This window comes from Sturnira hondurensis, unplaced genomic scaffold (genome assembly GCF_014824575.4).
Source record: "Sturnira hondurensis isolate 20B ecotype Veracruz unplaced genomic scaffold, ASM1482457v3 Scaffold0009719, whole genome shotgun sequence".
Lineage (NCBI taxonomy): Eukaryota > Metazoa > Chordata > Mammalia > Chiroptera > Phyllostomidae > Sturnira > Sturnira hondurensis.
In genome coordinates, this window is record NW_028082350.1 from 16,644,459 (window position 1) to 16,657,581 (window position 13,123).

The 13,123-nt window shown below is 43.1% G+C and overlaps 1 protein-coding gene across 4 annotated transcripts in view; it reads left to right on the top strand.

Annotated features, from left to right (window-relative positions):
* The window catches only part of NBEA (neurobeachin), a 465,797-nt gene that overhangs the window by 89,086 nt on the left and 363,588 nt on the right, over positions 1–13,123 (top strand). For all 4 annotated transcript variants that reach the window (XM_037057645.1, XM_037057647.1, XM_037057648.1 and 1 more), the window contains exons 14-22: positions 1,094–1,173; positions 1,867–1,929; positions 2,029–2,126; positions 4,955–5,047; positions 6,438–6,546; positions 8,934–9,015; positions 9,216–9,339; positions 10,055–10,247; positions 11,502–12,512. In XM_037057645.1, the coding sequence (XP_036913540.1) occupies positions 1,094–1,173; positions 1,867–1,929; positions 2,029–2,126; positions 4,955–5,047; positions 6,438–6,546; positions 8,934–9,015; positions 9,216–9,339; positions 10,055–10,247; positions 11,502–12,512 (1,853 nt within the window). The remainder of the gene's footprint in view (positions 1–1,093; positions 1,174–1,866; positions 1,930–2,028; positions 2,127–4,954; positions 5,048–6,437; positions 6,547–8,933; positions 9,016–9,215; positions 9,340–10,054; positions 10,248–11,501; positions 12,513–13,123) is intronic.

Here is a 13,123-nt window from a genome sequence, read left to right on the forward strand (position 1 = left end):
GTACTGCTTCATGCAGTTGAACATGCGTCTCCTCTGTAGACGCGCTGCTGCTCTCGCTGAAAAAGGTTTTTAAGAAAAAGTACTACCAAGTGCTGGAGAGGAGGGAGAGGGTGTGCGGTCCTAGTCCAGGAGTGGGCCCAGTGTGGAGCGCGGCGTGGGGACTGGGGCGGGGGTCCCTCTCAAGGGGAGATGGGTGGATTGAGTGTTGATTTGCTCTGACTTGTAGTGCTCAGCAGGTCAGTTTGGGGGGAGTAAATGAGATGTTAGAAATTATACGTGAAGGGATGGTAGTTCTGAAACAGAGAGAAGCTGTCTAAATTCTGGTTGCATGAAGAGAAATCTGGCGTTTAAGCACTTCCACTGTTCTAGCAACACACCTTAGAGGTATAATTTAGTTATTGTATATATTACATATATCATTGTATATTCTCGGTTTTTGGTAATTAAATATTCCCATTTAATTACTTTGAAGTTTAGATGTTATGATGAAATGGGTATGCGTATATTTTAATTGTCCTCATCATTTTCATTTGACTCATGAGCATTGGTTGTCCAGTGCGGGGTGTACTGGGTACGTGCCGCCGACGTGGAAGGAGAAAGCCGCAGAACTGATGATGACAGCAGTGCGTCACTCTCTCTGCACTGTGTTTTATAGCGTGTGCGGTGGAGATAGAGGCAGTGTTTAAATGAAGACAGGTTTGAGGGTGGAAGAAGGGCTTGTGAAAACTTGGATTTCAGAGGGAAAGGGAGCCAACATATTAAGTGATAAAATTTGGAGAACGACATGTCCACGCAGCTACTTGATAATCGTGCACTTGTCAGTGTATGGTGACATAATTTTTAAATAACGATTTCCCCAAATCTGACATTTAGTGAATAATCTGAACTTGCCAAAAATCTGAAAATGATGTTTACATTCTCTTAATACAAATTGAAATTATACAGCATGGATGTTAATGAATATAATAGTAATAATAATAATAAATTGTTAAAGAATTCTGTAGGATCCTAACATTATTTTATTAAGCTCATTTAATATTGTGGTTTTTGTTTTCTGTTTCTTTTTTCCTCCTTATGTTTCATTTTATTCTAGATGGTCCCCGGCCATCACAAAAAGAAATTATATCACTGCGGGCATTTATGCTACTTTTTCTGAAACAGCTCATATTAAAGGTAAAATAATTTTGTGTACTTCAGAATTGTAATATATTAGGTGAAAGGAATTTTTGGCATGTTTAAAAATCATTATTGTAAAGTTAGCACAAACTGTGTTTAAATTCATGAATTGTTTTTAAAATTCTGTAAACCATAGTATTAACTTGTATCAGATTTCACTTTTGTTAAATACTCTGAGATCCTCAACATAAGGGATATAGCAGAAATAGCAAAGAACATAGATAAGAAGCATAAAGATTTTATTCTAGAAAATGGTCTTTGTCTTTTTTTGAGGAGGCTTGTGTTATATATTTTATTACAGTGGGATATTTAAGAGACTATGATAAAAAATGAAAAGTTAAAATAAAATACACAATATTGTAAAGTTTGGCATTTGTTTGGATTATTTTCAGAGAGGAGTATATGGTTAAAATAGTGATATCAATACAGTTAGATGATCAAAATATACTAACTCTATATAGGGGAGGTTAATCAAATATTAGCAACTTGAAAAACAGATACTAATTTCTAAAAACTTATTTAACCTGAAATAATATAGTTGTTTGATTATGAAGCATCTACCTATTTTAATTAAAACATTGCTACTCTTAAGTTATTTTTATTTTCTTTTGAGATGATCATTTTGATGCCTGTCTTTAATTGACATTTTAATTTTAGATTTAAAGTGAGTAATATCTTTTTAAACATTAGGATCGAGGGGTCAAAGAAGATGAACTTCAGAGCATACTAAATTACCTACTCACAATGCACGAGGTAGGGTACGGTCTGGGTCTCCTTTTCCGATTATTTTATTCAAAGTGTTAGCATAGAGTTTTAACTGAAGAATATTGGTGCTTCTTATTTATTACGCAGGATGAAAATATTCATGATGTGTTACAGTTACTAGTGGCTTTGATGTCAGAACACCCAGCCTCGATGATACCGGCGTTTGATCAGAGAAACGGAATAAGGTATGAGGAGAGTGCTGCTGTGTTTAGTAGGCTCCAGTGCAGTCGTGCTTCCCAGAATAGTCCCTGGTCCGTGAACTTTTGAGTAAATGCAGCAAAATCTTACACATAAGAAGGAAATAAATGGAGAAAGCTGCTGTGAATCTGCTCGTACTCAGCTGAGGAAATATGAAGAAAACAGGTCTCAGGCCTCCAGAAGAGTAATTAAATTGTCACTGCAGTGAGGACATTTCAAGGACTGGGCTGAGCAGGCCTCACTTCTCAGGAAGACGAGAGAGGGTGTGGTAGAATTCAGCAAAAGGGAGCACGAGAAAGTGAGTTTTTTAGGCTCGCTTTCCTATGAAGAGCTTGATAGGATTGGAAGGTCCATGGACTGGTTAGTTCAGCTTTGGTTTTGTTGATGATACAATGAAAGAATTGCTCATATTTCCATTTTGTGAGACACAATGTGGAAAAGGAGGTGGAGAGGGACAACACTGCCATGAGGGACCCTGGGTTTGGGCGGTGACCTTAATGCAGGTGAAGGTGATTCAGCACCAGGGGGCGGGACCGAAGACGGTGAAGATGGGAACCGTCGTCAGGAAGACGGTGGGGAGGGGATGACGGGATGTAGACAAGTGCCCGGGTTCTTGATCAGTATTCTTACGAAGTTAAACTTGTATCCTAGTCCCTTAGGAATGCTCCCTTTTTGTTGCTGGAGTCTGAGTTGCTGGAATGGAGAAGAAATCTAGGTTACTCCATGTGCAACTCAATGGAAAAATAAATCAGCATCAGTAATTAAGATTTAACAACCCAAGCAAATGAATTAGGAATCACCTATCTNGGACCAAAGACGGTGAAGATGGGAACCGTCGTCAGGAAGGCGGTGGGGAGGGGATGACGGGATGTAGACAAGTGCCCGGGTTCTTGATCAGTATTCTTACGAAGTTAAACTTGTATCCTAGTCCCTTAGGAATGCTCCCTTTTTGTTGCTGGAGTCTGAGTTGCTGGAATGGAGAAGAAATCTAGGTTACTCCATGTGCAACTCAATGGAAAAATAAATCAGCATCAGTAATTAAGATTTAACAACCCAAGCAAATGAATTAGGAATCACCTATCTTTTGTATAAGTAAACAGTCATTAACTGATTCGACAATAAGTTTCTTATTAATACTGCATTGCAATCTCTTATGTCTTAATTTGTAAGAGGCATTTGTCTATTTGTGGCAAAAATCCTAGATGTCTTCATGAGTCAGATGTTAATCATCATTTCTGGCAGTCCTTGTTTCCCTTCAATTCCAGGTTCATCCTGGACAAGGGGAACTCAGTGGAGCCACTGATTCTGTATCTGGGGAAAGTCACGTTTATAGGCCCTGAGCTTTTCCTTCACACTCAGAATTCTTATTTCCGTTGGACATTTTCTGTTACGATTTCCTGAACATTTCTTATTTGACATGTGTAACTTTCCTATTCTCAAACTTTATAGATTCCTGATCTTGATTCTTAAAAGTTCTGAAAATAGATTTCAGTATAAATACATTTAGGGACTTGGAAAAAATCTTTCAAGGGAAATAATCACTTGTAGTTTATCTTTACTCACTGTCTGTTCTTAGTAGAGTAATTCCAAAAAAAAATCAACGTGTTAATTTTTGAATAGTATGTCACTGACTTTAAGTTTTGTTCCACTTGGTCAGTGTTGTTGTGAGATAGGAAAATTGTACTGCCTCTTCTGTTCCCAGCTCTTTTGCTTAGCCCAGCTCACTGCCCCTTCAAAGTAGCAACTGTCTGCTGGTCGGGCAGAGGCAGAGCGGCTACCTTGCTGCGAAGGTGTCTTCAGACCAACACATGCAGCAGGCACCTCCAGGGGCAAGGAACCCATGCGGGCTGCCTCACTTGCAGGCAGACGGGGTTGGAGTGGGAGGGCGGGGCCTGCTGACGGCAGTGCTGTGGCCACTGTGGTGATCTGCGGGGCCTTGTCCCCGCCGTGCTGCGTGTAAGGGACGCAGACGGTCACTGCCTGGGAATCGCGGGTGTGCTCGCCGAGCACAGAGCACGCAGAGATAGAGGTGGTTTTTCCTCACATGGGTGTTTGTGCAACGTTTTGTTTAAAAAGAGACTTCAAATGATACAGCGTGTCCTGTTTTTACAGTCAGAGTCACCACTGCCATCCCAAAGGACCTGCTTGAATTCTAGAATAGTTTTAAAAGAATATAGTTATTATTGCCCCTCTCTCTTTTGAAAAAATACTTCCTTTTTTAAAAATAAAATACAGGATAAAATCTCTTTTATAGTATTTGAAGTGACTGTATAGGTTGGGGAAAGCTATGTGTTACTAGAGACTTTTTGTGCCAAGTGACAGAAGACTTCTCAAATGAATTCAGTGAAAGAGACGGATGTGTGTGTCATGGGGACCCCACCAGGGTGGGAACCAGGACCCGGAGAGTGGCGGGGAGGTGCGTTTGTTCCCACTGCTGTTTCTTGTCCGGGGCTCGTGCCCTCCGGTTCCTGCTTCAAGTTGCTTTCTCCTTCGAGAGCCCAGCAGTCGCGGGGCTGTTTCCCGATCTGACCCCAAATCCCAAGAAAAGAGGGGCCTTCGAGCGGGCCACTGGTGCTGTGCGGGGCGCTCAGGCTTGTGGACAGCCGGCCACACTGCCCTTCCCCACGTGTGTCTGAAGGCCAAGGTCGTGAGAGGAAACACTAGGTGGTGTTCTCGTGTTTTCTCTTCTCAGTGAATTTGGAGTTCTGAGAGGTGTTGCGTTTTTGTGTGTGTTGTGACTTAACTGTGAAATGTACAGTGCATACATTTTTAGTGTGTGTATAGTTTAAAAGATTGTCGATTTTTATATTTTTAGGGTAATCTACAAATTACTGGCTTCCAAAAGTGAAAGTATTTGGGTTCAGGCCCTGAAGGTTCTGGGATACTTTCTGAAACATTTAGGCCACAAGTAAGTTGATTTTTATTTAATAATGAATTGTAGAAATATCTACTGAAATTATGTTTTTACTAGTTTTGTATCTAACATGAAATTTGACTGGATTAATACTACAGCAGACAATAATAGCTTCCTGTGGTAAAAGTTGCAAAAATATTTTACAGAAGAATGTCTATTAATAGTAGATTATAGAGCAAAGTCAAAATTTCAGTAGTATAGTTTATGCCTATTTACTTGCTGAAAAGAAAGTATTGTTTATTTTACGGATGTAATAAAGTATTTCATCAAACAAAGCAAAGCACAGATGGGTGTGATTTCAGTAAAAGCTGGCCTGACCCGGGGAGGATCATGTCACTGAGGTCTCCCTTCGAGCTGTGTCTTGGCTCACATGCTGGGTCGATGTTTTCTTCCTGGTTGTGTTCTTTTCTAACGTTGGGGCTCACCGACTACTTGTGTAATTTGAAAATCCTGGGGTATCTTTTTTCCCTGAAGTCTGAAAGTCAGACACTTTAAAAAAATCACCTGTTGATGTAATGACTATTTTTGATACTATTTTTGATACTGTTTTGTCCAGTGCACAACTACTCTTTTTGAAATCCATTTTCTGTACAAATGAGCCCGAGAAATGAGTGCCGTCTGTAAGCGCTGCTAGGTGGGGCTCCTCGCGGAATCGCGCGGTTGCCGGTTCTCTTTGGTGTTGGGTGTCCCGAGCGTTTACTCATAACCCTGGTGAAAGCTGCGCAAAATCCGGATAAAATAACCGGACACGCTCAGTAGTCTGCAAGGACGGGTACTGTTTCCACCTCGGTTCCAAGTCACTGGTCCAGTGAGGGGGAGGAGAGGTGCTCCAGACGCGGAGGCTGTGTCACCGTAGCCAGAGTCAGAGAGAGTTGGCCACTTATGGCTGAGAGTGAGAAACGCGTGTCCTTTTACTATTAAGAGGTAAGGATTGCCTGTTTGAAGAAATTGGTCAGGAGATATTAATAAAGAATTCAAGCCCAGATGCAGTGTTTTAAAACTTGTCCATAAAGCACATTTAAAAGTACAGAAATATGGAAAATACTGCTATGGAGTGCATAATTGTGATTAAAAATTTTATCATAAGGTAAAAAATAAGACAGATTATTTGCTTCTGAAGAAGGATAGCTACTAAACAGAATTTCAAGCAGTCGGAAGAAATGGCAGGATAACACGAGGTGTTGAATCATGAGCTGATACAGCTCTGGGGGGAGGAAGTTGGAGGGGAAACCTGCACAGAGACAGCCGAGGGGGCAGCAGGTGCTCAGGGAAGAGCATCTGTGTGGACAGTGCGGGGAGCCGCGCGTGGGGAGCCTTGCGTGGGGAGCGGCGCGTCGGGGTGGGACTGATCGGGGGCGGCTCTCCCTGTTGCCCCGCCCTCCAGGAGGAAGGTGGAGATCATGCACACCCACAGCCTCTTCACGCTGCTGGGGGAACGGCTGATGCTGCACACCAGCACCGTGACCGTCACCACGTACAACACCCTGTATGAGGTAGGGCTCTTGGAAGTACACCGCAGCGGTTCTGGTTGTGATGTTTGGTGGTTGTCTCCGTTTTCCCACCACCGCCCCTGCCCCACCCACGCCCACCTCCTGCCCGTGGTCACTCTTCCCTTTGGCTTTCCTCCATTACCCCCCCCCCCCCATTACTGTGTCTGTTCTTTATTTCCATGTCCTTGGTTCTGTGTTGCTCCCTCCTTTGTTTTGGTGATTAGATTCCACTTCTAGGTGAGACCGTACGGTATTTGTCTTTCACCGCCTGGCTCACTTCACTTAGCAGGGTGCTCACATGTACGCAGTGGGCAAGGACTGTGCCCCTGGGCCCTTCGGAGTCCTGCACGTGCCAGGGTTCCCGCAGTAGAGCAGAGAGTGGACGCCGAAGGGCTGAGTGCGCTCGGCTCTCGGCAGGACGCGCCAGACAGCAGCACTCAGGTTAGGAAACTGCCAGGCGCTGTCTTCCCCATTCTTAAAACGAGAAACACTAGTAAGAAAGCATCCCTGTCTCCATTTTCCGAGGAGAGTTTATTCTTGTATCTCACACACTAAGGCGTGAGTTAATTTTAATGGACTCCTCTTTGAAATTGCACAGAGCTATTTCTATATAAATATTTTTTGAGAATTATAACATTTGCAAAATATGTTTTAAATTTTATTTGCTTTATATTTACATTGTTACTCCATCTGTAAATTACAGATAACTATATTTTCTCTACTTAACGATTTGTAGCACAGTTAAGAACTATTTGTGACATTGTAAATCTGTCTTCTGAAGGCAGACCTTCAGAAGGTACCACGGGCATCACCCTCATGGTTAAACGGTCACACGGGGACTCGCCAGAGACAGCAGTGGGCAACCGGAGAGTCTTTGAGATGGACTTTGTTTTCTGTGCAATGAGGTCTTTTCTTCGGGGGATGAGGAAGCTTTGACTGTTCTTATGGAAGCCTGTGGCTTCATTTTTTCCAAGCCTTGTCTGTTGTGATTTTGAATCTCTTTGTAACCAGAATTATCGGGATCTTGTCCACTGGGTTATAGGTTCACACCAAGTCTTTCCGGGTAAATTGGTATGAAACTTTTTGTAAGCATACACCAACCACTGCCTGTTCCGTGGTATTTGGTTTTCAAAGAAACTTTGAAAACCCCTCATCTGACTAGCGCTGTGTGTCCAGAGGCCCTGTTCAGAATGTCCCGAGGGGCCGTCCCGTCTCAGCAGACCTGCGGGATGACAGGGGACCACACTCAGGCTCTCTGTTCACCATCCCAGGACTGGAAGGTTTCTGTTTCAAGTCAGTGCTGTTTGGATACACATTCCTAATGGGATTAAGCAAATTTCCTATCTTTTTTTTTAAAACAAAAGTCTGAGCAGAAAGGTAAGAAAAATGCCACTTTGGATAGTATGGTCTTTTTCCAATCATGGGGACCATCCGTGTGTCTCTTTAGTTTTCTTCATCTCCAGCTTTTACCATATAGTGGTGTACAGCTGGGCTTTCCACAAACTTTCATAGTTTCCCCAAAGTCTTTGTACCCTAATGTAGGTTGAACTGTTTGAAAAGGTTCATTCAGAACTTAGCAAAACAGGAAATTAAATCACTAATATAAAATGTCTTTATTAAGTATAGTCTCATTGGGTTTTTTTATAAATGCAAGAATTAGGTAAACACAGGCTAAGGCTGAACGTTCAGTAATGGTCAGATGTCCACTACGTGTACATTGTTGTACGTTTTCAAACTCACTGTTTGTTGAGTAGTGGCAATATGTCAGGCGCTGTGCTTGTTGCTGGGAATGTAGTGGTGGGGAGAGGGGTACAAGGTCTCTACTCACTAACGTGGTGTTTTAGTGGGTGAATTAGTGAGTGTTTTAGGCTTCACTTTACTTGGTCAGCTCCTCTGTCAGTTGTTGTTGTGGTTGTTTGAATGAAAATTTTTGATAACACGCAGTAAATGACAATGAGCCGCATTGTTTGTAAAGAATGTCCGCTATGAGACTTCACTTGGAGTTGGAACCCAGGCTTCCGACTGTATTTTATTTACTTATTTTCTAAGTTTTTAAAATTAATTTGACATTGAGTCAAATGTTGACAATTCACAGCATACATGTATTAAGGTTGTATGCTGAAAAGGTATTTTACACAAAATAAGTCTTTTGCCTTTCCTAATTAATCTCCTCTTCTAAAAATACTGGTTTTGGTTTTGTCTTTATCATTAAAACAATTTTTTGAAGATTCCAGATTGAGAAGTATGCAGAATTCACTAGAAGGCCCTTTAGAAGAGATATCTTTTGATTTGAACACAGCTGAAATATTTTTGAAATGCTTTGTGTGTATATATATTTTGCAGTTATAGTTTGCATTATTTTGCAATGGAATTCAACATCTGTTTTTCAGATACTGACGGAGCAAGTGTGCACTCAGGTTGTGCACAAGCCACACCCAGAGCCGGACTCCACGGTGAAGATTCAGAACCCCAGTGAGCACGCAGCCCCTCCTCCTCACAGCGCGTGGCCCAGTAGCGCGTGGTGCCGCGGCCCCGCCGGGTTCACGTGGCCCAGGACACGGGCAGCTCGCTCACCGTGCTGCTAAGCCTTCGGTTAAAAAGTTGTTAGTATGTTTTGAGTGGAAAATATGATGCCGTTGTAAATCTATATCTTTTTTATTATTACTTTACAGTGATTCTTAAGGTGGTGGCAACTTTGTTAAAAAACTCTACACCCAGTGCAGAACTGATGGAAGTCCGTCGTTTGTTTTTATCTGACATGATAAAACTTTTCAGTAACAGCCGTGAAAACAGAAGGTGAGCAGTTTGAGTACTATAACAAAACTTTATTCTGTAACCTTATTTTTTTATCTTCAATGTTTCATAGAAAAATTTCAAGTCTTTCCCACTTGCTAAATACTTGTAATCATCAGAAGGCATTGTATGTTTCTGTGATAAAATCTGCATTTATTGTGCTTTTTATGTTTTACTTGTATGAATATTACATTTTAATCGAATATATGAATATATATTCACAAACCATTATTTAAAATGCACCGACCCCTGTGCTGCTACCTGTTTTTGCCAGTCGTGCTTTTAAACAGTTAGTGTGTTGGGTTTGCCCATAGCCCTCTGTGCTCACTGCGTCTGTCTGGTAACTGGTTGAGGCCATGTGTTTGAAGCCCGTTACCTGGCATGTGGGGTCCAGTCCGAAGCCCCGGTGGCTGCCTAAGTCAGCACTTCACAAGGTACTGTGGTACTCACATACTCAAGTTCATTGTGAGTTCAGTATGGGATGCGGGAGTAGGAAAGTAATCGGTAAGTGTGACTGGGAGAATTAGGGAAGCAGTTTTAAGTGATACTTGGATTTTCCCAGGTAGAAAAACGGAAGCGTCAGGGCAGGTACGGTGTGTAGATGGTGCAGAATGGCTGCCCCCAGTGTCCCTGGGTCAGACCGTGTTTCCACTCTCTGCACTTCAGCACCGTGAACTCTGAGGGGACGTCTGTGTCTAACGATGTCCTTCCCCACCAGATGCTTACTGCAGTGCTCAGTGTGGCAGGACTGGATGTTCTCTCTCGGCTACATCAACCCGAAAAATTCTGAAGAGCAGAAGATCACCGAGATGGTGTATAACATCTTCCGGATTCTGTTGTATCACGCCATCAAATACGAGTGGGGAGGCTGGCGCGTGTGGGTGGACACCCTCTCCATAGCCCATTCCAAGGTAGCCTGCTCAGCAGCTTCTGTCCCCCGCCCTGCCGCTCCCAGGTCGGCAGGCTGCAGGCGCTCCTCTGGCGCCCTCTGGTGGGCCCCTTTCTGGGTTCTTCCACTGCTCTACCTCTGGGTCATCAGGGATTTTAGACTCCAAAGGTGGCCCCACACAGGTTCCAAAGCAGGTCCGAGCACTTGAGCCTGAGCCAGTTGCTCTTTTAAAAACTAAAACATTCCTACTGATTCTTACAAGAATATTTTATGAAGTAGACTCTGAAATACAATTTGGGGGACTTTTAAAAAGTAATCAGAAATTATTTTTATTTTCAAGTGAATCATAAATACCTTTAAAGTCTTTAAGATTATTAGTATTCTTAATGGCATTATTTTTTCTTTATTCTTAATTCTAGAAATTTGTGTATCTGTATTTCAGATACTGTCTGATCTTTAGTTAGAAGGAAGACGGTGTGTGGTAAATAAACTGCTTTCGGCACTTAATTTCATCTTCCATAAGTTGAAGGGGCTTTTGTATTAAGGTGATCTCCAAAAGAAGGCCCATCACAAACTAAAATTATGTTGCCCTGTGACTGAGGTAAAAATTAATATCATATGTGCCTCCCAGGAAAACTTTTGAACTTTTTTAAGTTTAAAACTTTTATTCCTGTTAAAAATTTGAATTTTATAATGTATAGGCACCTTTTTATTATTACATTAAAGAATTTGAAAATAGTATTTTATAGGAAAAGACATTGCATTATTTGTTGTCTACACATACACACACACCCTGATTATTTTAAAACAAGCCTATATAAGTAACAAATTAAACTGTGTGAACGTAAAATTGTGATGTTATAACAGCCTGTAAGTATACATATTTGTAAACGTGTGTGGGTTTTAAAAGCAGCTGTTGAAACGGGCGCATGGAGCAGTGGCCGGTGAGACCGAGCCGGTGACAGGACTTGGGGGCTGTGCTCAGCCGCGTCTCCGTCCCAGCGCAGGGACCGCAGACGGGTGGGCGTTCGGCGGCACCCTAGGTGAGGGTGACACTGGCGTGCCTCACCTGAGAGGACAGTTCACTCGTTTACAAGTTTAATATTGTTAGTTCACCCGACTGTGTGTCTCTGGACTTTTAAGAAGTCAAACTATTTTTGATGACTGTTTCTAAGCACTTGGTGAAACCAAGCATTTGTCTTAGTATCAATACAAACTGGGTTTGAAATCTTAATTTTTGGTTCTTTTTTGTTTTAAAAAACGACTTGTTCCTTAGGTCACTTACGAAGCGCACAAGGAGTACCTGGCCAAGATGTACGAAGAGTACCAGCGACAGGAGGAGGAGAACATGAAGAAGGGGAAGAAGGGGAGTGTGAGCACCATCTCCGGGCTGTCCTCACAGGCCACGGGCGCCAAAGGCGGGATGGAGATGCGTGAGGTCGAGGACCTGTCCCAGAGCCAGAGCCCAGAGAGCGAGACGGACTACCCCGTCGGCGCCGACACGCGAGACTTGCTCATGGCAGCCAAAGTGTCCGATGACCTTCTCGGGCCCTCGGACAGGCCGGGGCGGGGCGTGCACGTGGAAGTGCACGACCTCCTCGTCGACATCAAGGCGGAGAAGGTGGAAGCCACCGAGGTAAAGCTGGATGACATGGACTTGTCCCCGGAGACCCTGGTGGGCGGGGAGAATGGGGCCCTGGTGGGGGTGGAGTCCCTGCTGGACGACGTGTACAGCGCCGCCGTGGAGAAACTCCAGAGCGACGTGCACGGGGGCGTCGGGACCATGAAGAAGAGTGAGGAGAAGGATAACGGCCCACTGATAACGCTCGCAGACGAGAAAGACGACCTTCCTAACCGCGCATCGTTTCTCTTTGATAAAATTCCCAAAGAGGACGAGAAGCTCCTTCCTGAGCTTTCTAGCAATCACATTATTCCAAATATTCAGGACACACAAGTGCATCTTGGTGTTAGCGATGACCTTGGGTTGCTCGCTCACATGACCAGTAGTGTAGACTTGACCTGTGCAACTATCATAGAGGAAAAAGAGTTCAAAATCCATACCACCTCAGATGGCATGAGCAGTATTTCGGAAAGAGACTCAGCCTCGGCCTCGAAAGGGTTAGCATATGCCGAAGTGACGGCCACAGCTCTGGAAACGGAATCTTCTGGGGGCAGGACTGCGCCAAATATCGATGCAGGGAGCATAGTTTCAGATACGGAGAGGTCTGACGACGGCAAAGAATTGGGAAAAGAAATCCGGAAAATTCAGACAACTACTACAACCCAAGTGAGTGAGTTCAGAACTGTATCGAATACGGTGTTAGTTTCATCACAGCCAAGTCATTTTATACCAGTCACACCAGGCTTCTCTTTGGTTATAGTACTGGGTTGGCCAAAAAGTCTGTATAGTTTTTTCCATAAAATAAGACATTTTATCAATCTGGATAGTTTGAGTATGTTGGCTATCTCCTCCCGCGGGTAGAACGTTGATTGTTCTGTTAGTGTCTCAGTGTGATCACTGTCAGCTTCAGCTGGTCCACCTGCTGTGGAGCATCGGCCGGCGGGATGTCTGCAGCACGGCCTCCTCAAACCACTTGGACATGTTCGCCCACTCACAGCGCCTTCTCCTTTCACTGCGCAAATCACTTTATGCGCTTCAATTGTGTTTTTACCTTTCTTGAAATAATAAAGCACATAATTGGCCAAAAATGTTATGTATTTGTATTCAGTATAAAATGGCTACACAAAATTCATGAATTTTGATAATTTTTTAATGCATGCTGATATGACAGCTGTTGCAATACAGTCTAACAAAATTGTTTCAAATGATGTTAAAGACAACTGAGCGTGACTAGAGCCATCTTATGGGAAAAAAAACAGATGAACTTTTTGGCCAAC